This window comes from Eufriesea mexicana, unplaced genomic scaffold (assembly GCF_001483705.2).
Source record: "Eufriesea mexicana isolate 0111107269 unplaced genomic scaffold, ASM148370v2 scaffold3377, whole genome shotgun sequence".
Lineage (NCBI taxonomy): Eukaryota > Metazoa > Arthropoda > Insecta > Hymenoptera > Apidae > Eufriesea > Eufriesea mexicana.
The window spans coordinates 899,838-923,100 of record NW_016911411.1 but is presented as its reverse complement, the minus strand read 5'-3'; the positions used below and the strand labels follow the sequence as shown (position 1 = coordinate 923,100).

The window sequence follows — 23,263 nt, the reverse complement described above, 5'->3', positions numbered from 1 at the left end:
CATCGTAGGATGAGGATCTTCTGTACTTACACTTCCGTCTTTATTGAGCGTGATGCTCTCCTTAGGTTCAGTTAACGTGATACTGTTGAAAGTTCCATCCCGGAAATTCGCCACGACAGAGAAGTTTCCGTCTTGCATATCCTGTGCCAGAATATAAGTGCAGTCTCCGGCCAAGCCTACATAACGTTTATCGAACGTGAAGAAGTGTCCTCCATCAGTGACCACTGCTGACTGGCTGAATGGTGGCACGATGTTTTTCAGGTTGACCGAAGATGGCCTGAACAAGAAACGACTTTCCATACTCTGAACCACTCACGACGAATCTTAAAGACGGATCTTAAGAAAAACTCTCTGAAGATCTTTGAAACTAAAAACTTAGCGAAAGTTTTGTTTCGCGAAGAAGGAGATGATAATTATCTGCAATTTTATGCGTTACACTGAGCTCTACTTGCAAATTTGGTGACGATAGAGCGAAACGAAAAGGAAACGGAATGAAACGAAACGGAGGTTATTAATGTCACTAGTGGCGCTAGTGTGTAGTGCAAGGAGTTAAGCCAGTTGGCACAAAGTGTCAACCCTGTTTCGTGTCTACTGATGAATGATTCCAGGCAAGTGTAAACGATATTTTCCATAACATTTTAAGTCACATGAAGCGCAAAATGGAGTTATGGTACATGTATGATTTTGAAAACACGAAGCAATCGTAAAATCAGTGATATTTCGGTGTTGCGTTCACAACAGTGTAGGGTAACTTGCATTTGTCAGTCTAATTTAACTGATTTCTAAGTGATCTTTTTAAATCTACGAGGGTCTCTCGTTTCTTCACGCGTATGGTATAAACCCAGGTGAATTCTCCAATACATTTCTGAGATTCATTTATCTAAATCGTTTACCTGTATGCGTAGTACAGGTCCAAAGGAGTTGGCAGTTCTTTGTTGCGCAAGAGATTCCAGATAGAGAGTCTGACGGTGGAGATGATTGGGAATTTGTACCAAAGACTGAGATCCGTGGGCGCCTGGATTTGGACGAAGCCCAACACGTTGTCCAACGTTATTTGTTTCTCCAACATATTCAGGGTCGATTGTACCGTGGTCGTCAATTGCGAGTAGATCTTCTTCAGATCGTTTACTTCGTCGACCTGTGATTAATTTTACAAATTTGTGAATTGTCAAGTTCGTTTCCTCTCTTTTGTGGGAGATCTTTCACACGCGAAGACGCGATGAAGTCTCCAGAAAAATACCTAACTACGTTTCTATCCAACTAAATATCATGTTAAAAGACACACAATATTTGGAATAAGTTTTTCAATCAGTTTCTTAATTCTAGCGTCTGTTAAACCCAGTGTCAGTAGAAATTCTTCTGTTCGATGTCATGCAGCAAGATTCTCTTTATCTCTGCACAGTAAAGACCCCAAGCTTTTGGGCCGACAAAATAGATGAACAGAATGAACTATACATACCTTCTCGTGTTTGACGTGCTTGACGACGTACTGGCAAACGAGGTCGGCAAGTGTTCGAAGGTCGGGAGTGGGCAGGACACTCTTCATTACCCTACACGTTTCTTCGAGCAGGACCAGAATGGTATCCGGTACTTGCCAATTCTTCAGCTCCTGCAATTTCTCTTTAAGAGTGTCGTAAATTGGTAGAGTCTTCAGTTGGACCTCGAGGTAGTTAACCAATTCATTCAGGTTCTGTTTGAGTTGTTCCAGTCCTTTGATGATGATCTTCGCGAAGTCTTGCGACATTACGGATACCGTACTCATCGCATGCTGTATCTCCTTCTGGTGTTTGTTTATTTGATCGAGGAGAGCTTTGAGGTACGTGTTGGCCAGATTCATCGCGGCATCGAGAATATCCGTGATGTGTTTGAATATCTTGTTGTAGGACTCCTTTAGCTGTGGATACATTGCCTTCACCCCTTCCTTCAGGTCGGTCAGTATCACAGTCAGTTGATGCTGTAGTTTCTCCAAACCTTGCGCCACCTGCTTCATAGTTTCCACTACGGCTGTGATTATGGCGCCGAAATACTTGTTCCTTGAGATTCAAAGAACGTTATTAAAAAATTTGTTAACATTTTTGTTGTTGTAAATATTTAAAAAGGAGAAAGTACTCACAAGGTGGCCTGAATTTCTTTCACGGTCTCGTCGGCATTCATTTCGTCCTTTATCTTGTTCAGTTCTGTTTCATAGTACTCCATAAGAGGTTTCATGTTCGGTTGCGCCTTCTTCAGGTGCTCCAGGAAGTCTGTGCCTTCTATCTTCAGTTGCTCTAGCACGTACTCGTTGATCTCTTTTATTTTCTTCAGACGTTCGGTATTCTTGTTCTTAACGATTTCCTGGAGAAATGTAAATCGTAGATTTGTCACTTTAACTTAACCAATTGCGGACGGTGACGAGACATGTCATATCTTCTATGCCCCGATGAAGGAACTTAGAACGCGTAAGAAATTTTGTATGAAAATATGATACTGCAAAATTTCCCATTATAGACCTGATTTTTTGAATTTCGTTAAAGAAGAAATTTGAGAAATATTGTTCCCTTTTTTCTTTGGATACGAATAATATCGTCTATAGGCAAATTTATTTTGTTTTATCTTAAGTATTAAGTAAAATCGAGTGCTAATTCTTTTATACAATGGTTCTAATAATAATAAGATGTTTAGTCATTGTGAACTCGAGTCTTCTTACCAGTAATTCGGCAACGTTCTCTTTGCTGTAACCAAAATCTGGTTTCAGGAAACGCTTCTCGTCCAGGTGGACCAAAACGTGGAACAGGCTCTTCTTCGCGCCATCTTTGTACGTATCTACGTGGATTCCTCCCAGTTGGCCGAGGATCAGTTGACCATTGACGCTGAGTTTGTTGTTGGGGTTATCTGAAGATAAAATTTTGTCCGAGATAAAAGCATGCGTTGAATCCTAAATTATGACATCAAACGGATTTCGAGGAAATCTTTCGAAAGGAATGCTTCTGCTATAGGTTTGTACGAAACGCTGATGAAAAATGATCGTTTTCAGTGTCTCGAGCTCACCTTTCAGGTACACCTCGAGTTTGAATCTGTTCAGATCGTTAGCCTCGAAAGATAGAACTTGAGTGTCGCCTAAAGCTGTCACTTCTCTGTCTATCTTCTGTACGTTCCTCGAGAACTGCATTTTCCAGTTATCCTTCAGCAGCTCCCTGTCAGGCAAAGAGAGCACCAAGGACACGTGATTGCAGTCTGCCGAGAAGAAGCCACCCAGTGTCCTTGGTTTCTGTTTCACGTCGTTGTAGGTGAAGAAACTGCCAAATGTTATTTTCTTATCGTCGCCCATCGAGACTGCCAAGTGAGATTTCAGATCGAGTTTCAGTTGTTGGCCACGGCTGGTCACTTCGATCAAACCGGTGATGTTGTTGTTGTTCTCTGAGGACGATTGCCTGTCTAGGTTAGCGGAGATTGAGATCTTCTGAGACCTTTTGGCGAACACGTCGATGTCCAGATTGGCGGACATTTTGAGGAGCTGGCTCAGTTTAACGTTGCCTTTCAATATCATATCCTGGAAATGCGAATATTCTATTTTACATGGAAGTTAAATGGGCCAGGCACTAGTGGTCCATAGATTTATTTACCTTCGTCTGCGTTGGATACGTGAATTTGATTTCTCCAGATGCACCTTGATTGTTCTTGTCTATATCGACGTCTCCATTGAAAGACAGACTGGTCTTTTCCGTTGGTTTGTTCTTCCTATCCAGATAGAGGGACAGGTCCATCTTGTATGCACCGGTGTGTTTGCTCTTAGGTAGATCGTACACGAAGACGGCGGCCATTTCGCGCGAAGGCAGAGCCAAGATGGTAGCTGCAATCGCCAACGTCGTTAACATATTCGTCTCATCGACGTGCAATGCTATTTGAACGACTGTTCCAAACTCTTACCTGCTTCTTTAGGATGAATATACAGTTGGTAAGTGTATTCAGACTTGTCCTTCGAGGAATGGACGTAAATGTTCGTGATGTGATCGAATATCGGGTTCTTCAACTCCGTCGTGGTTTTCAAACCAAATTCAGCAGGTACGTTGAACTTCTTCAGGTCAACCTCCACCGTTAGTTGATGTTTCACCCGAGATTCTTCTGGAAAACGAAATGGTCGAAATTCTATTCAATTAAATTCTATTTAATTAAATTGTATTATAAATTTGTATGTAGGTAGCTAGGTAGCTAGGTAGCTAGATAGATAGATGGATAGATCTGTATATGTCGCTATATAACTTTGGAACAATCTGTATAGAAGTTGATCACTTACGTTCAGCGTTGAGGATCGACTGTAGCTTGAACTGAGCGCAATCCTTGCTCTGCTCGCAATAGCTGTTCAACACGTGTATCTCCTTGTTCGTTAGCTTCAATTCACCCACTATGGCAGACGGGCCAAAGTTCGCGTTCAACATCATCGCCATACCAAATTCTCCGTCTGTTTCACGTCTTAACTGCTGACGGGTATACTTGAACGAGGAGCTCCTGGTATTGTCGCCGACCTTCAAGTTTCCATTGCCCTCCACCACGATCTTTCCGTCCTCCTCACGTTGCTTGTAGCTTGTGCTGGATATACAGTGCAATCTTAATCTCCAAATGTTCAAAATATCGTTAGAACAGCCGGGTGACAGTGTCTTCCATTCTTGGAAGACAAACATTAGGTAACATAATAACTTATTACTAATGAGACTAAAGTAAGGTGCCCGTTGTTCTATGCCAGCCATGGGTCAGCCTGTCCCTTTTATCGAAAAGCTTGTCGACTTCCGACCTATACGAAGGTCTAGGTATTCGACGCTTGTACTTGCAAAATGGGAATGTAATTTACGTACAGGTTTTCCGGATGCAGTCTTCGTGAAATAAACGAAGCTATTTAAATCGCTATTTTTCGTAACACGCGTCAGGATGTGGTTGACAAGAAGGGTTATAAGCGATCGAGTTAATACTAATAATGTAATACCTTCCAGTCACGATATTCTGGCCATCGCTGGTGACAGTAATGAGGATGCTCTTTCCAAGCTTCACTGCTGGTTTGTTGGAGATCTCAGCATGGATCTTGCGATGTGTCACCTTGTCACTGTCGAAGTTTGCGTTGATCACGAAGTTGTCGACGCTTTCAAGGTCCACGTGAGCATCAGCTACCACGAATCCCTTTGGTGTCTCCACTCTCCATTCGCCTGTGATAGAATGACGAACAAGTGCAATCTCTCCGAATTACCCGTAAGTAGTTTTGATATGTCACTGGAATTACCTTTGTACTCTTTGCTACCAAGTTTTTGGAACTTGGAAAGTATCTCTGTTTTCCCTTTAGGAGACCTGAATATTACGCGGAAGAGTTTGTTGGTGTCCAGGTTCTGAACCTCGCTGTTCAGTGCGTACTTCTTGCCATCAGCTACGGCTGTACATTCGAGTATCACTCTGTTCTCTTCCACCATCCTCTGTGAAGCAAAGCATAACGAATCAGAATGCCAAGGTACTGTCAATTTTTCATATCTTTCCTGTTGTTAACTAATAATTTGCCTCGTTAGTAAGGACTGCATAATAGACTAGGAAGTGGTTCTACATGTAAAAATAAGTGAAAAAGGAAGAAGACAATTTTTTCCATTGTTCTTGAAACAATGTAGATCATACGAATGTGAAAATTAATTAATTAATGTCAAACAAAGAAAAGTTGAGATAATAACAAATTTTTATAAGTATTAGAAATATGCATATGATATAGTAATACTCTTAATATCTGGACACGGTGTATTAAATCTGAAATACCTTGTAAGAGACTTGTAGATCAGCGTTGCGCAAAGAATCCAGGAGTAAATTGGCTTTAGCCCTCAAATTGACTATCTTCTCCAGAGGATAGTATTCGTTGTCAGATGTGAGGGAGAACGTCCTGTCTCCATAATGACCATCCATAACTAAATTAACCGTCTGCTTGGCAGGTGTAGGGTCGTACTTGTATTTTCCTGACAGTTCCATACGTGGAAGATCCAGGACGTTCAAAGCGAGTTTCCCGTCACCCTCCTTCACACTTTCCGTGTTATACCATCCCTTATCCTTCATTTGCAAGTCCATCTCGATCTTCTTATCGTTGTTGTACGTCAGTTTTACATTGCTCCCCACATTAAAGACATTCTTCTCGATCGAGTTCAACCAGTTCAAGAGGACCATGAGTTTCAACTGGCTTAGCTTCTCGTAGGGCAATTTAACTTCCAATAGATTGCTCAGATTGTTCTGCTCGTTCTCGTTTCCAATTTGTTGTTGTATATTGTGCTGTGAAACGATGAAGAAAAATAACGAAACGTTTATTTCAGGTAGAATTGGCTTCGCTTTAAAAGAAATTAGACGAATATTCATCTCGAATCTTCTGAGCTTCTTTTGAGTCCGACTCTGCAGAGACCCTTTCGCAATTATTCGTCATTTCATTGACGAATAAATTTCGATCGCGGAAGATTGACGCGATGAGATATTTGTAAGTAGAAAATTAATGTAAGGGTATGCATGTACAATTGCGATTCTAGCCTCTTGGTCTAAGTTAGAGAGGCCTCGAGATGGCCAAAGTATATAGTTCCATAGTATTTATGGTATATGTTACTGCGAAAGCTAGAAAAAGGCTGGGATATGTTCTACATATGTGTCAATTATCCAAAAAACTGTTATGAGGTCGATCAACCCAGACTTGTCCCTTCAATATTTGGCAAGTGTGACGTCAACGGGATCTGAGAGGCAAGGCCTGTGACGCAAGAGCAGTCATTCTGACCAGAGAAAGAAACTAATATTATACGATTCAAGAATACAGTCGAGGATTTTAAGGATCGACAATTAGAATCTAAGAGAGTAGAATTATTAAAGGTATATACGAATTAACTAAATCCCGAAATATAGTTAGACGTTAAAGTAACTTTGGAAATTATCCGTCATCTTCTCAGAAGCAATACCTGCGTTTCTGACATTAACGAAGTACTAAATTGATATTAACCAAGCAAACATCTTAGAAATGAGTTTAGTTGCATGATCTACTTGACTTGTCTGTCTCGCGATTAAGCACTTAAATTGACAAAGAATCTAGCATGTCGAGGATTCTCTCAACCACGATGCACTTTGGTCTTTAAAGTACAAAATTCACAGCAAAAGATCTACTATCCTTCTTTGTAATACGCTTAAATATCAAGCTCTTACCGTCCATAAGAGATCATCTCCTGAAGCCAACTTGACGTTGTACGAAAACATATTGTCGCCCTCAGTCTTGTCCAGCTGAACCTGGAAATTCCTAGGTAGATGATCCGACTTCAGTTCACCGCTCAGTTTCTTCGTTTCATGCTTATCCATCTGCGTTTTCTTATTCGCATTGAGCGACAGTTCTGTGCTCTTGCCCTCGGTGTCCACGAACTTCACCTGAGCTTTACCCCAAGAAGTTTGCGCCTGGTTGTTGGAATTCATGTCAATGCTGTAGCTTAGCTTCCTGGCTGGTCCGGAAGCCTGTTCGTGATCAGCCAGCGAACTATCGATCTGCATACTGTACTTGTTCTCCCCTCGGGACGTACTGCTTTTACTCTCGTACACCAGGTACCGTTTATTCGGTAGAGTGACGTCGACGTGCAGTTGGATCTGCTCGTCCTTGTCGTCTCCCTTTACTTCACTTTCAGCGTTCACTAGCAGTTTATAAGTCAAGAACTCTATCACGTTCTTCGTGTTCAAGGATTTCGCGGCGATCATAGTCGAAGTGGACAGTTTGATGACCTTGCTTGAATCGTTGTCAACATCATACATAAGCTCGAAGTTGCCTGTGTACTGAGGTCCTGAGATCTCCACGTTACCAACTGCCTTGATCTTTCGTTTGATTTTGGGCATATCGACGACCAGATTCAGGTTTCCTCTCTTTTGGCTCTCGCTATCGTACTGACCATTGGCTGTCAGGTAGTTTTTCAGGTTCAGAAGCAGGGTGCCGCTAATATTGGGGCTTCGTTTGGCTTTCAACATGAACTCGATGTACTTCGTACCTTCTACTTTCACGTTGAGGTTCGAGTTCAGTAGTTGAGGGTTAGCTTCTAGGCCTGTGTCGACCTTCGCCTTCTTTCCATTTAGATCGACATCAACTTCTAGTTGCAAGTTTATGTTGTTCTTACTCACGTCATGGGTCACTAACGCATCTGCGCTGTATTTGCCGCCTGGGGAGAGTTTCAGGGAATTGGTATACTTGCTCTTGTGTGCGTCTAGGGTTTGTCGTTTGGCCTTCAGTTCGACGCTGTTCTCCATTAACTCACCTTCCAATTCGACCTCGTAATCGCCAGGTTTTTCTGTGTCTAACTTGCCTGACAGTTCTGCGCCAAGTGTGAAGTTCTTGTATTTTAGTTCTAAGTCACTGTCGACCGTCTTGCTGGTGAGCTTACCGTTGTACTTAAATTTCAGGTTGGCCGCGGGATACTTGAGCTCGTTAGACGTGAACAGATGCAGGTTTGCTCTATTCAAGATGAAAGTTAGCTTCTGATCCAGCGACATGCGATTTGCCTCATCATGTGGACTTGTACTGTAGGTCAGATGGTTCTCTACGCCATTCTCAGCCGTCTTCACCTCCCAGTTAAGCTTAACGCCGAGCTGAGGATTGCTGGGTGACGCAGTGGCGAGGGAAAGTTTGTAATCCTTGTCTGATTTCTGACTATCCAGTTCAATAGTCAACTCTTCGTTCACGTAGCCGAGTTTCATGTTCATATTCATAGCATTGGGTGTCACTGCGAGTGATCCATCGGCGACCACCAATTTCTGGCCACTCACGACGAGAGCTACCTTGTCGAGCACGTACTTTCGACCACCGTGGTAATTTGACACCTCCACGGTGCCTTGCAGTTCATACTGTTGCCCTGGATCAAATCCTGTCTTCGAGCTGGCTAACTTCTCGATGTGCTTGGGTACTTTGTACTCCAGCACCGGTTTGAACTTGTTTCCGTTAGCCAGCATTCCGATACGACCAAAGTACTCGTTGTGATCATGATTAGCGATGATCGAGAGGGAAATTTCCTGAGCATTATTCTTAAGTACCACTTCCAAGGAAGCTTTCTTGATAGGCGTGTCTAGAGCTATCTTGCCGTATATGTTGGGCTCCAGACCCGCTTCTAGGGTCATGGATACGCGCCTGTTGGTTTTACTGTTCGGAGTGTCCAGCAGAACTTCGAAGGAACGTTTCTGAGGATCCTGTTTGTTGAGATTAACCCTGAAGTGATAGCTGCTGACATCGGTGTATTCCAGAGTGACGGCAAGCTTGGTTGGTCCACTTAACGGGAACAGAGGTTTCTGAGTAATGATACTGAGATCCTTGTAGGGATAAGAGACCTGTCCGCAAACTGTTATACCGAGAATAGTGGACAGTTTATCGAAGCAGTCAGAGTATTCCTTGCCTTTTGGGAATTTAGGGGGCACGTACTTGTTACCTTTTGGCCCAGAGCTGAGTAGAACTTCGTTGCTAACACTGATGAGCTCTTGCTTCTTTTTAGGAACGCCAAGGTTCACATCGATACCAGTGCCATCTAGGATAGAGACAGACAAGTCTGCGGAGGTGGCTGTGTGTAGGGTCGTGACGAATTTCATTCCAGATTCGGCTCCAGGTGCCTGTACGATCATTTTTCCAACGACTCTGACGGAAACACTGGGCTCAAGAGCGACTCTGAAGTTGGCGTTCTTGGGGTCTGCGAGTATAGCTTGGAGGTCGACTTTTCCCTGGGTCTTCAAACGAAGCGCGCTTGTTCCAGTGACACCAAGGTTCAAGGCGCTGCCCAAACCTGTCGGGTATACCAGTTCGGAATCGAGGAATAGGAGGTAATCCTCGAAGTCGTATTTCAGATTCTTGGTAAGGTCGAAACCCTTCTGAAGCTTGTCGAATAATTTATCGATGATGGCTTCCGGACTCTGTTTCGTACTGTCACCTTGATAGCTCAGGTAAGCGAGCTCTACGCCGAACAACTTGACAGACAGGTCAACGTCGAGGTCCTGGTCGATCTCGTTGTTCCTCAAGTGCACGTTCTTCGCGAATCTGTCCAAATCTCCCTGCTTCACCTCGCGTTTCCCTCGTACAACCTTGTCGTATCGCTCTTTGATATACTTAGCGAGTCTCTTAGCCGTGCTAGTACCACTGTCAGTCAAGTCGTCCAAGTCCACCTGCCACAGCTTTCCCTTAGGACCAAGATAATGTTCTATCACTCTGTCCAGGTTCTCCATGCGCGTGTTCAATTCGAGGAAGTTGAAGTTGTGCCCGAACAGCTCCATCGTCATGTTCAGGTTCGTCGACCGCGGGACGAAACTGTTCTGACTGTATATGACGTTGCTCTCCATGGTAGAACCAACGCCTAACGAGTCCAACTTGTACGACAATTCGTTGTTGAAGGAGAACTTACGGATGTCCTCGGGGAATTTCGTTCGAGGCTTGATCAATCCAAGTTGATTCTTGGCGTCCAACTTGCTCGGGTCAGTCGATGCTCTCAAGTTCCTCAAGTGACTCTGGATGAACGATCCCACTTGATTCACCACTTCTTTGTCCAACGTCTCTTTCAGTTGATTAGCCACCTGTGGACAGGGGCAGGCGACCAAGGACAGGTACGACTTGATCCTCACCTCGCTGTCTTCCTCTCTATCAGCTAGCACCTTGAACAAGATGGACTTCCACTTCATCGAGCACCTGGTCGGCAGAGCCTCGATGGCTGCCACTCGTACACGGTTTCGTACATTCTTGTCAGCAGCGATGTGCCCTAGCTTGTTCAGAGTAGCATCGTCGAGGAACTGGGAGTTACCCAGAGCTTTCATAGCGGAGATGATCTGGTTCTCCTGTTCCCTGGTCTTGGCCTTGCCGTTGCCTACTTTCTCGCGTATCTTGTGCACCGCCTGCTTCACTTCAGGTACGTTCTCGCAGGAATTATCCTGGCAGTACTTGCCGATCACTTGCCCAACGCCAAGGTAGCCCAGTTTAGGTAGGTTAGGCTGGTCCAGCAGGCTCGCCACGGCAGCCACTGACGGCAGTTGCACGTATCGTATCAGAGCTAGACTAGCGTAGAATAAGTACGACTGGACCCCTGAGATTTCCTTGTTTTTCACCAATTCTACCCCCACTTCAGCCGCTTCGCCGGTTCCAGCGTGGAACAGGGCCTCGAGGAAGAGCTTCTGGTCATCTTTGTCGAAGCCAGCGCCGGCTCGAATCTTCTGGTACACGGATAACATGTCTTTCTTGCTGCTCCTCCGCAGGGTCTTCACCAGGTTCGCGAATTTCTCGGCAGCTTCGGTCTTCACGCCTCCTGCCACTTCGTTCTTCGCTTCCTGCAACGCTTTGCCGATATCGTCCGCGTTGTACTTCAACGTTGGCTGTGGTGCCTCGAAAATCAGGGACTTGGGCTGAGACACCTCTGCTGTTGGATTGTCTTCCTTCTCGCTCTTCAACGTCAACGTGGTCTCCACGACGGTCTTCACGCCTGCGTTGCCGTTGCTGAAGGGTCTGAGGTTGTACACTTCCTTGGTCGTCGCCTTGTTCAGGACGCCTCGTTTGTAGCGTTGCTCGATTTCCTGTCGCGACCCCAGCAGAGGGGAAGTCTTCAGACCTGCTGCTGTGTCTGTGCTTCCGGACACGAGGGCCAGGTTCACGTTCTCGCGGAATGCACACTGGGCGAGATCCTTGTTCTTGTTGACGATCAAAGTATCGCCTTCCTTGTGGAAGTTGAATTCCGTTGGACAGGATCCCATTACGTCGGTCTGAAAGAGGCATTACGTTGAAACTTGCGTTTCACTTATTTCTAGAATCTTATAGTACCGATACACAACGTTGACATTACGCTTAGCACTGTATTAATACTAATAACGTTTGACTTATGTATAGAAGTATAGTATCATATGAAAAAGTATTAAGTATAGTATAAGCTATAGTATTATTTACTTAGAGGTATAGTATAGGACGGTATATCTATAGTCTCCTTATTTCTTTCCAGAAATTTCTATTTTCAATTCCTATTGAATCGCGAGAGTGTGTTGGAATCGTTGGTCGATCGAATCAAGAAATTTTTGGAGTGCAAATGGCTGGTGTAATACTATTATAATACCGGTACTGCAGTAATACTGATACTGCTAAGAGAATTACACGAGTGTTATTTTAATGTTAATATTAGTATATTTTGTAACGATATTAATATTAGTATTGTATATAGAATATTAGGAAATGTATTAAAGCGTAGTATAATAATCTAGACGGTATTATATTCTCGAATCTATGCACAGGGGTACCCCAGACGAGCGAATTAGCCAGTGAATCATATCTAGTAAAATTGTTCCAGGAAACGAACCTCGTGGTGTGTCGTTGTACCAGCCTCCTCCATGACGGCCGATTGGAACAAGGAGACAACTGCTCTCTTGATGTTAAGAGACTCTTGCGAGTCACCTGGTTGGGTGCAGAGCTGCGTGTCGATGTGCCCATTGTGGTAATTGAATTGGACCGCGTACTGTTCAATGTCTGGCGTGGATGGAGCCTGAAACGCGTGTCTCTTCGTCAGTGAACCATCAAGCAAGTACATAATTTACGTCTCCATTGGCACAGCAAAGAAGAAAATGAAAATGGGGATCGACTTAACAAATTCATCGACATCGAGAAACGGAAGCAGAATCAAAGGTGAATAGTGTAAGTTAGGCTAGTGGAAATTAAGGGAATATTACCGCGCCATTAATTTCGACATTTTTCAGTCGCAGTTGCTGGACACAATCCGGTTTCACGGACAATTCCACGGTAGCTGACAGTTTAAGGGATGCTTCGCCTTGTGCATCGGTGACGGACGTCACCGACAACCCTTCCAGATTGTATACATACGTGTGCCCTTCCTGATACGCTTTGCTATGGTGCACTGGTCCAAAGAACGAGAGAAATTGTTATTAAGGAGCCGAAAAATTGAGTTTTCCAAGTAAGTAATCGAGCAAATTGAATAATTAAACCACTCACTTCCACGACAGCCGACTGTGCATGATCGACCTGCAACGAGAAAAATGAGGCTCACGTTAGGTCGACGATAGTTTTCAACGTTATAAATTTGTTAGAGTTCAAATCAATAGTAGTCTTTCTGTCGCAATTCCTAGTTGATAATTAAATTATAAGGCAGGTAACTGAATGCGAAAATTTTATCCAATTTACTGTCAACTATTTACTATTATATTATTACTGCCAACTAGGTTGATACCTATCGTCATATTTCCATTTCCATTGTCATTGTCATTGTCATAGAAACACTAATAGCCTCTAGCTTAGTGAACCCTCGAAGAAACTCGTAAAACGGGAACGAAATGTATTATCATCAGCAGCGCGATTGTTATAATTTACATATGCGATACATTCACGAACTCATTCTAATCATTTAAGAAGATCCATCTCATTTGACCCACCCTCCCGACGCTCAACCCCACAGACCGGCCACGTTCTCATCGTAGAAATCACTTTAATTGCCCTAACTTATCTCATCTGCGAAACGTCGTCGGCCAATTTTGGTAAACGACTCATAACATAACTCAATGGAGGCTCGGCCATTGTGCGAGCCGAGCCAGTCCTCGGATCGTCCACTTGAATTCCGTCATTAAGGGGCCAATAGTTGGCCACATCGAGATTCGTTTCGTGGCATAAACGCGACCCAGGCATAATAATGTGTAACAGAATAATAACCAACGTCAATCACGCGTGCAATAACGTAACAACGACGCTAATCGCGTTCGTAATCGACGTTAATACCCTAACGAAGACAATGAGCAGCGGGTAATGGGGGGGACGGTGCGGATGAAAGGTAGGCCTTCTGCAACCATATTAATCCGTCTTTCGGGTTTAATCGGCAGCTGGCCGGTCGCCAGACTCCCTCGGGTCCCGTTCCGCTCTTCTCAGCCCCGGGCACGCAAAGAAACTTTCGTTGCTGAAGGATTCCGGCACGTGACGCGAAATCCAGACCGGTCTGGAGCCTGGACCCTGGACCCTGATAAATTGGCCGGCCAGCACCGAGAAAAAACGTCGAAAAACCCTCCACATCCGACCTCGAGATCCGGAGGCGGTCACGCGCTGCGGATTCCGACCCTGTTCGACAGTTCTCCACCAACAACTCCGCTTATCCCCGATGTCCACGTGAAATTTCGCATTCGCTCCGGGTAGGTTGATAGTTCGGATGATAGATCGGGTGGCGCTGCTGAGCACATAAGTTTCCAAATTCTCGCTCGCGTAGGTCGTCATGGCCGACGTGTGCTTCTCGCACGTGCATCATCAGCGTTACTGCTTGCTCTTGGGCAGAGCAGGAAAAACTGAAACGTAAGACACGGATGGAAGACACTGTTGGCGTAATCAATTCTTCCAATGCTGCTCCAGTGCTGATACTTTGCTCTTTGGGAATAAGTTTGGCTGCTGAGGAAGCACGGATCTGGGTGGTTTGGGCAATTTAGATGACGATTTCGAACGTGTAATATATTCGTGTTTCCGTGGATTGTTTAACCCTTTGCACTCGAAGACATTTTTGCTATAAAGATATAACTGTTGGAATTTCTAGGATGAAATCAAAACATTTAGCATGCAGGAAAGTAACCGTATTCAGTTGTACAGCAATAGGTATATGAAGTTTAATGTAGGTGAAATGTATACACTTATGCGAATATAAGAAATAAGAGTTGCAATACTTTATGAGTTGCAATACTTTAAAAGCGATTTACACTGTTTAGGATTTGAGTCTGACTGCTGCAAGAGACAGCTGGCCCTTTTAACCCTTTGCACTTAAGAGGTGATCTTCAGTCACCATTTCATAAAATTTGGAAGATCGATATTAATTAATATATGAAATTTAGTGTGATGTAACACTGTGCGAGATATCGAAATCAAATAATTCTACAATTCTATTATTATACAATTCTTTATTTACTGCTCAAAAAGGTATCGTCAGTTGTTTGGTAGAGAATCTTTGATTTTCTATTCTTCTCTAGCCAAAAAATCGTCGAGTGCAAAGGGTTAAATCCAAAAGTCGACCCTTTGATGCCTGCATAGTATCGAAGGACCTCTAGCAGCCCTGTCATCATCGTTGCATGACCGTAGTTAATTTACAACAATAACAATTCGGAGCTTTCGTTATATTTTTCTGAACTCGGTGATGCTGATCCATTTATTCTAAAATAAGAAAAGTGATCCGTGGGTATTTTGTTTCAATATTCCATACGTAGTTACTTCTAATTTAGTAATATTTCGATATACCAATTTTGAGATACGTGGGAGACACGTGCATCCGTGTATCGAAATTTACTTTGTCAATCCCTTGCAATGAGATTTAATTACGAGAAATTGTGTATTGGAGACGAGTTTAATTTCAATAAACAATCGTTATATATTTATTTCGTTCGGAACAGAATCACGTAAACTTTTATAGGTTATACGAATTCTCGAAATTTTTTAAATTTATATATATTTTATTAATTTTGTAATTCAGATTAGTCTGCGATAAATAATTGTTCAGGTAAAATAGGAATAATATAAATATATTTTTAATTCCTAACATAGTTTCGCGTAACAAATTCCATCTACGAAATTAAATGATATTCTGTCGAATATTTGAACGATAAAAATATAAATTCGCCATTTTGTTGCGATTTATTTCAATCTTGCGACGAATGCATCCACGCTATTTTTATTTGAAACATGCTCGTCCTTTTGGAACATTTTCAAAATTAAATAGAAACATCCAAGAGGTCGAATGGAAACGTAATTCCTTTGGAAAAAAAGTCTGTGACGAAAAATTGAAACAGGGAATCCTTCGTTCCGATGAGACTCGTTAAAGCGCAGCGATGCGGGAGGAAGATATGTAGGTGGTTAGCCGATGGAAGAAAGTACGCACAGCGAATATTTATGAAAAGTTCCGTGTTTAAGAAGCTTCTATCACCGAGCCACTTTATCCCGTTTTCATCCGCCATGTAGATTTCCAGCGGATAACAACGTAGAAAGTAGATAACGTCGTGGAAAATGCACGCATAGAAGGCTTGCGGGGGTTTCATTTGCTGAAGAACTTTTAATAACAACCTTATCGACCAGCCTTTACCATCTCCTGCTTCTTTTATTCGAACAGCTTCCTTCTTCTTAATTTTCCATTTTGTAATATCTTCCATGCTTTTGACATTTCGATCGTTAATTACGTAACCTCTGCTCTCGTCCATCTTTCGATCGTGATCTTTGATCTTTCGATCAATCTTTTGTCCACTACTTTGATTTCTTTCTTCACCTAGATATATAATCTTAAATTTCTATGATAAATTTCTATGGTATTTTTATGGTTCACCTTGCTATGTAAAAATCGTTTACGTTTCTCTTTCACTTCTCTCGTCCATCTTTCGATCGTGATCTTTGATCTTTCGATCAATCTTTTGTCCACTACTTTGATTTCTTTCTTCACCTAGATATATAATCTTAAATTTCTATGATAAATTTCTATGGTATTTTTATGGTTCACCTTGCTATGTAAAAATCGTTTACGTTTCTCTTTCACTTCTCTCGTCCATCTTTCGATCGTGATCTTTGATCTTTCGATCAATCTTTTGTCCACTACTTTGATTTCTTTCTTCACCTAGATATATAATCTTAAATTTCTATGATAAATTTCTATGGTATTTTTATGGTTCACCTTGCTATGTAAAAATCGTTTACGTTTCTCTTTCACTTCTCTCGTCCATCTTTCGATCGTGATCTTTGATCTTTCGATCAATCTTTTGTCCACTGCTTAGATTTCTTTCTTCGCCTAAATATACAATCTTAAATCTCTATGGTAAATTTCTATGATATTTCTATGGTTCATCTTGCTATGTAAAAATTGTTTACGTTTCTCTTTCACTTCTCTCGTCCATCTTTTGATCTTTCGATCAATCTTTTGTGCACTGCTTAGGTTTCTTTCTTCACATAAATATACAATCTTAAATTTCTATGGTAAATTTCTATAATATTTCTATGGTTCATCCTGCTATCTAAAAATCGTTTACGTTTCTCTTTCACTCCTTTAAACGTAAAAATTTGGATTTCAATTTGGAATATTTATTTCAATACTTATTCGAAGCTTCCGAATAAAATATAAAATTTCGTAACGACACTTGTAATTTAAATACAATAAGATCGAAAATTTCATTGAAACATTAGCCTTGCTGTTCTGTAAAAATATTATTACCAGTATCCATCTTAGACATACATATGATATAGGACTGCCTATAAACGTTGCACATGCAGATTCTAGAGTGTGAATAGGTATAAAAAGAATGGCATTTCGTGTACCTGGAAATGTCATAACTCTTTGACACGCTATAATAAGTAAAAGCGTGAATTGGATGGCTGGTGTTTTATTTAAAATCCACTTTTCCCGATCTTCGTCGGTAAAGATTAATCGGAATTAAACGTAATATCGTGGATCTATCTAATTTCAGTAGTATGCATTCTTATTGCCATAAATTCGTAACTAAACGCGATACTCACTCTCACCTATACCACTTCAATATCCGAGTCAATCCGAAACACATACTCGAATATACACTTAGCATTTCATATATATATATCAAAAATAAATGTGCCTGTAATTATGAAAGTGGTCTAAGTCACTTACATTTGCTTCTGAAATATTAAAAGCTTCGGCCTTTAAATACGTCATAAATTATAAAATTAATGGCGATAAAACTACAAACTCGATCTAACGATTCAATTCTTCACTGTTTTGTAGAAAATAAATATATTTTATCGTAATATAAATGAATGCAACACGAAATAAATAATAAAATCGTTCCTCTTAAGTCGGTGACTTAGACCACTTTCATAATTATAGGCACAAATATGCACGTAAAATCGCTATCTCAATACTAAATATCAGTCCTCCAAGATCAGCGAGTCGTATATTTGCAGCAATCGCAAGAACAAGTGCAGAACCAATCATTTCGACCGATTCGATGTTTCCATCGTCCATTGCCATTATCTGCGTTACTATATTTAGGTGCACGTTACGGGTCCTATTAAAAAACGAGCATAAATCTGCACGTTCTCTCGCCTAATCAGTCGGAGCATTAACGTCGATCGAACAGCGTCGTTTGTTCCACAGTCTCTCGCAGCAGGCTGATAAAGTCATCGAGTGACTGATGACTCGTTCCTCTCGGGGTGCACGATAGAAACCGGCAAAAAGAGCAATGCGGACGCGATAAAAAATCTTATTGACTCGTTTTATAATCGATAACATTTTTGCGCGCGGCGCTGATTAGCCATGGGAGAAGGGAAAAAATGGCGACATATTTGTTCGGAGAGGCTGAACCTCGTAGTAAGGTCGCGTCGATAACGCGGTAATCGCTGACCTCGCTGACCCCCGATCTTGAAACGCTTATTTTTAGTCCGCAGGCTGGGTGCTGGGACGCGAATTTAGGTACTCGAGAAATTGCAACGATTTTTGTCTACGAGCCTCCAGACCTCGACCATGCTAATAATTAGTATTTTTCGAGTAATTATTTCTTTAAGTATTTTTAATAGGTTCCCCTTTATTTATTTTTCCTTTTCTTTCTTTCTTCGATGTCGATGGAGAGAATTTCCACGATATATCAACCATCTTCTTAAGTCGGAAATGGACGATCGAATATATTAATAATTGTAATGGTAATAATTATAATATTTCCCTTTTCTCGCATCGAGTTGATGGGATAGTAATTTCGCTATTTTCACGGTATACTATTTTTTATTTTTCTAAATCGAGACTAGTCGATCGAATGATAATAATTATAATGGTAAATATCATTATTTTTAGCAGGTTTGAATTTATTTTCGGTTTCCTTCTTTCGAAGAGTAATTTTAACTTTTATGAAATATTAATCATTTTCTTAAATCGAAAATGGCCGATCGACTGGTGATAATTATAACGATTACAGGATAGAATTTATTTTTGGTTTATTTTTATCCTATCGACTTGGTTGAAAAATATATATTTATAAGGAGCAAAGTTTAATTTTCGATATAATTCAGAATACCATAAAACTATTTTAAAAAATTGTTCCATTTAGTATCTTCTTATTTAACCTATCTAAACATATTCTCCTCTTCAATAATTATTTTAACAATTATTTTCCTCTCTCTCTCTCTCTCTTTTTCTCGATTCGTTTAAATTTATTAAACAAAAATTCCCCTCGAAAGTCGTTCAGAACACCATAGGAATATTTCGAAAAATTCCACGACTGGAACTTCGGGTTAAACGCATCGGGATGGAAATAAAAAGTAAGAGCGAGCATTCCCTGCGTGCTTGGCTGCAGTTTGTTCTTCTTTCCTTCGTTATACCTTCTTCTTCTGCTCAATAATAAGAGCAATTTTAGAATACGGAGAGATTATTTACGAACGGTATGCCGTTAACTTCCCGGCAAAGTAAGTAACGCAACGTCGGCGCTCCTTTGTGAGAAAGGTCATGATAAATTACGATAAAGAGTCCTGCGGACTTGTGAGCGTTTCCTGTCACGTAGTACCCCGCCATTTCTCCCTTTTACCGGATCCAGATTGGATTTAGCTGGAATGGAGTCCGCTGGTAGCAGAAGATTGAAATTAATACCGATCCTCGTACAAGCCCAATCATAGTGGCCAACCATGGTGCCTCGATCCGAACTATCGTGGAAAAAGAGCAAGAGAATTTCTCCGAGATCGATATTGAAACTATAGATCTATATTTTCTTTCGTTTTTATATTACAAAGAGAGTCAGGGCAAAATTGTTTCAGGAAAATCAAAATTTCTTTTTATTCTACCTTAGATCTATTCAGCCAATCTCTTCACTCTATAAAACAGATTCTACATCACACCTCCCTGTAAAATATTTTTCTTTTTCTTACACTTATACATATCTCGACTGTTTGTATATTTCTATATTTTTATCTTTATTTTTTTTATTTTCATTTGTCTTTGTTATCATTAATTTTATACCTCACTGTAATAATTTTCTTGTAATTTTTCTAATGGTTCAATCCCGTATAAATAAGTAAATAAATAAATAAATTACCTAGGTATGAATATTTTTCGAATATTAAATTCCGAAAATAGAAAATACATTTTTAAAAGTCAAATCGAACATTTCGTTTATTTGTAATTTTTTAAATTACGCGGGAAGTTGAAAGGAAATTATTGGAGCAAGATCCAAATTTTTCTTCCATTGTGTTGGAATATATTCCACTATAAAATTTCGTGCAATTTTTAAGAACAGGAAATAAGTTGCCAGATTGCTATTACAATTATGTAATCTCCTTCTCTCTTTGAATTATCGTGCAAACCAAGAAGAGATGGTTAAAAGCAGTTATTTACTAATGCGCCGTGCAGATAAAGAAAAGGAAAATGTAGAAAACAGCAAAAGGAGAAATAACGAAATCCGACTTTTCCAGAGAGGAGGATACTTCCAGTAAATTCTCGTCCCTGATTTTTAAATCTCTCCGTGGAGAGCGTTCCCTCGCGATGCTTGTCGTAAACTGCAAAAATGATTAAACTTCCCCTCGGGAAAATAATTCTTGTTTTGCACGCCATGTTTGTATCATTAACTACCGATACTATCTGACAGCGTCGAGGAGGGAATGAATCTTTCATTGTTTCATAACGTTCGTAATTTTCTCTCCAATGGTATCGTTGAATTATTTTCGATGTCTAATCGAACCCTCGAGTTCCACAAATAGAATCGCGAATTAAACGAAACTGCGAGAAAGAGAGACAGAAAATAAAATAAAATAAGAACCATGGATTGAGTTGTTAGAAAATTTCTATTTCTTCTTCTCTTTTTAATTTTTTAACATTTTCGCTATTACCGATATAGTACATTCATACGAAAATAATATTCAACCCTTTCTTCAACCTTCGAGTTAAATAAATATTAATAAAAATCGAATATTAATTATCGATATTAAAAATAAAATGAAAGCATCGAATCTCGAGTGACTTCAGCTTCTTCCTAATTAATTAAAGTTCCACTCGATTTTAAATTATTTATTTATTTATTTCGAAACTACAGAGAGTAATTATTCGGAATATATAAAATTATGTTTAATAAAAATTATATTTCGATTAAAAATTTAAAATCGGTCGTAGATGGTAGGTGTCGAGCTAATAACCGAAATGACAATGAACGACGTGCCGTACGCGACGCAATTAACATTAGGGTTGTTAAGAGGAGGGTGAGACGAGGAAGGAATTTTTCCCGAGGAATCCAGCCGCAATCTCGAAGCGGAATGAAAACGATCCTCTAAAGAAGCAGCGAGGCTTCCGTCGCGTTTCGAACGAGCAGCAGGCAGCTCGCAATGGGGTGGCGAATTAATCTAGCCGACCGCAATCGCAGTCTCGCTGCTCTTCCATTATCCGATTATCAGAGACTCGCCGCTTGGTGTCGCGGCGCGCGTAATCGTCGCGCATGAAAGCTGCCATTGTCGCTCATGTGTTACCCAAACGCCCTCTTCGAGCACCCATTTACACCCGATATCCAATTTTACAGCCATTCGCTGATCGAAAATCCGCTTTGCCAATTTTTCGAAATTTTCGCGCCAAAATTTCGGGTACTTTAAAAATTCTTCCGGATTATCCGGATCTTCGGTCATCCGGGTCCGTTCGAGCCGGATAAACGAGGTTTCCGTGTATCTACGTCTGTCCCGTTTGGTTTTCACTCAACTTAGGGCAGTGTAAGTGATAGCCTAAGACCATCTGCTATGGCTGGTCGATACTTCATCGCGTGCTGCTCGGAATAGGAATAAATATCGCGCTAATAGTTATCGCGATCGTGTCACCATAAATCATGCATCGGCTACAGGAAGCTTTAAATCAGAAGTATTCAGCGTTCAAAGGGTTAACGCTTTCCTTATCACGAGTACGAGTGTCGACCCACGATTCTTTATTCATCGAGGATTCGTATGATACTTGTTGTATAAAATGGCACAGAAAATGGTTCCAGAAATGGTACCAAAATGGCGCAGGAAATGTACAAAGAATACAACAGACAACGAGAGAAAGATGGTACAGAAAATGGCACAAAAATGGCGCGCAAAATAGTAAATGATTCGAAGTAGAAAATAGCATAGGTTCTTCATAAAATTTCAGAAAATACCATAGATTCCTTTTCTTTTCGGAGAATCGCCTTGCGACGTTTTTCTTAAATTACATGCGCAATGGGGGTCCATTAATGTACACCACACTGCGCATATGCGACGGATCGAGGATACCGAAAATCGGTACCATATCGTGACACAAGTGACGTCGTGTGAAAGAGGTCTAAGACATTTGGTGCGAGGGTCTATATGACGTCGCCACGGTGTATCGTATCTCGACTGTTTTATTGGGAAGTAAGATCGTTCAGTAGAATCAATTTACCAAGCATCCGGTTGAACATGGGGGACCTGTAATCGTTTCAATGATATAGACCTTGTTCCAGCCCGGTTATGTACCGCGAGCTACGCGTATTAGCGGCCCGGCATGGTTTGAGGTACTCTTAATATCCTGTCGAACAAAGAATTAAAGTGAACGGATCAACACGCGCCTGCTGCCATCTGACGGGCAGTTGTCCGTTACTTCATCGCGCAGGGACACAATAAGTTCCTCGAGCGTTCACCGACGGACCAAGATTGGCTCTAGACTCTCCAGACTTCGTTGTCTTTATTTCTTGTATTTTTGCTCAATTTTGGTAAATTTCATTTGGGATCTTTCACACGAGAGTTCAGTAGACTCTTGTTATTCTTGAATTTCAATAAAAAAGGCCAAAAAGTGGATTTTGGCTCAGGACTTCGAAGATTAAAATATTTTTTTAATCCAATAAAGGTTTGAAGATTCGAAGAGCGTAGATAATTAAAGGTCGATTCTAAATATTAAAGACAGGAATTAAAACAAGTGTTATTAACGCAAGATCATTATGTTCGTCACTTCCGACTGAATTAAGAAAACCCTTATTTTTTAAGGTTATGTAGAAATGATAGGAATCGTTACTTCTACGATTTTAAATATCCAAAAAGGCACAAACCATCACAGTGTCGTGGACTAATATTTTACCCCCTTAAAAATAGAAAAATTAAGATAGAAGATGCCTTTAAATTTGCAATTAGAACTGAAAGTAGTTCCCAAGGAAGATGGGTAAGCACAGGTTGAATCTAGCAGGAAACGGATCATTTTCTCAGCGATGCCATTTGCTGGCCGCTCTATTGATTAACCATTTCCAGTAATGTGTCTTCACTAACGGAATTATGGTCGTTTAAAACGAAAGTTGGTTAGATCGCGAGGCTAGGCTACGTGCACGCGGTTCA

At 41.1% G+C, this 23,263-nt stretch overlaps 1 protein-coding gene across 1 annotated transcript in view; it reads right to left on the bottom strand.

Annotated features, from left to right (window-relative positions):
• Window positions 1–23,263, bottom strand: part of apolpp (retinoid- and fatty-acid binding glycoprotein apolipophorin) — a 41,205-nt gene that overhangs the window by 6,629 nt on the left and 11,313 nt on the right. The window contains exons 2-17 of the mRNA XM_017904811.1: window positions 12,950–12,979; window positions 12,670–12,854; window positions 12,303–12,485; window positions 7,171–11,718; window positions 5,764–6,264; window positions 5,249–5,435; window positions 4,958–5,174; window positions 4,274–4,566; window positions 3,907–4,101; window positions 3,603–3,829; window positions 3,028–3,529; window positions 2,687–2,871; window positions 2,114–2,334; window positions 1,460–2,033; window positions 894–1,138; window positions 31–277 (exon numbers count right to left, since the gene is read on the bottom strand). Coding sequence (XP_017760300.1) covers window positions 31–277; window positions 894–1,138; window positions 1,460–2,033; window positions 2,114–2,334; window positions 2,687–2,871; window positions 3,028–3,529; window positions 3,603–3,829; window positions 3,907–4,101; window positions 4,274–4,566; window positions 4,958–5,174; window positions 5,249–5,435; window positions 5,764–6,264; window positions 7,171–11,718; window positions 12,303–12,485; window positions 12,670–12,854; window positions 12,950–12,979 — 8,540 coding nt within the window. The remainder of the gene's footprint in view (window positions 1–30; window positions 278–893; window positions 1,139–1,459; window positions 2,034–2,113; window positions 2,335–2,686; window positions 2,872–3,027; window positions 3,530–3,602; window positions 3,830–3,906; window positions 4,102–4,273; window positions 4,567–4,957; window positions 5,175–5,248; window positions 5,436–5,763; window positions 6,265–7,170; window positions 11,719–12,302; window positions 12,486–12,669; window positions 12,855–12,949; window positions 12,980–23,263) is intronic.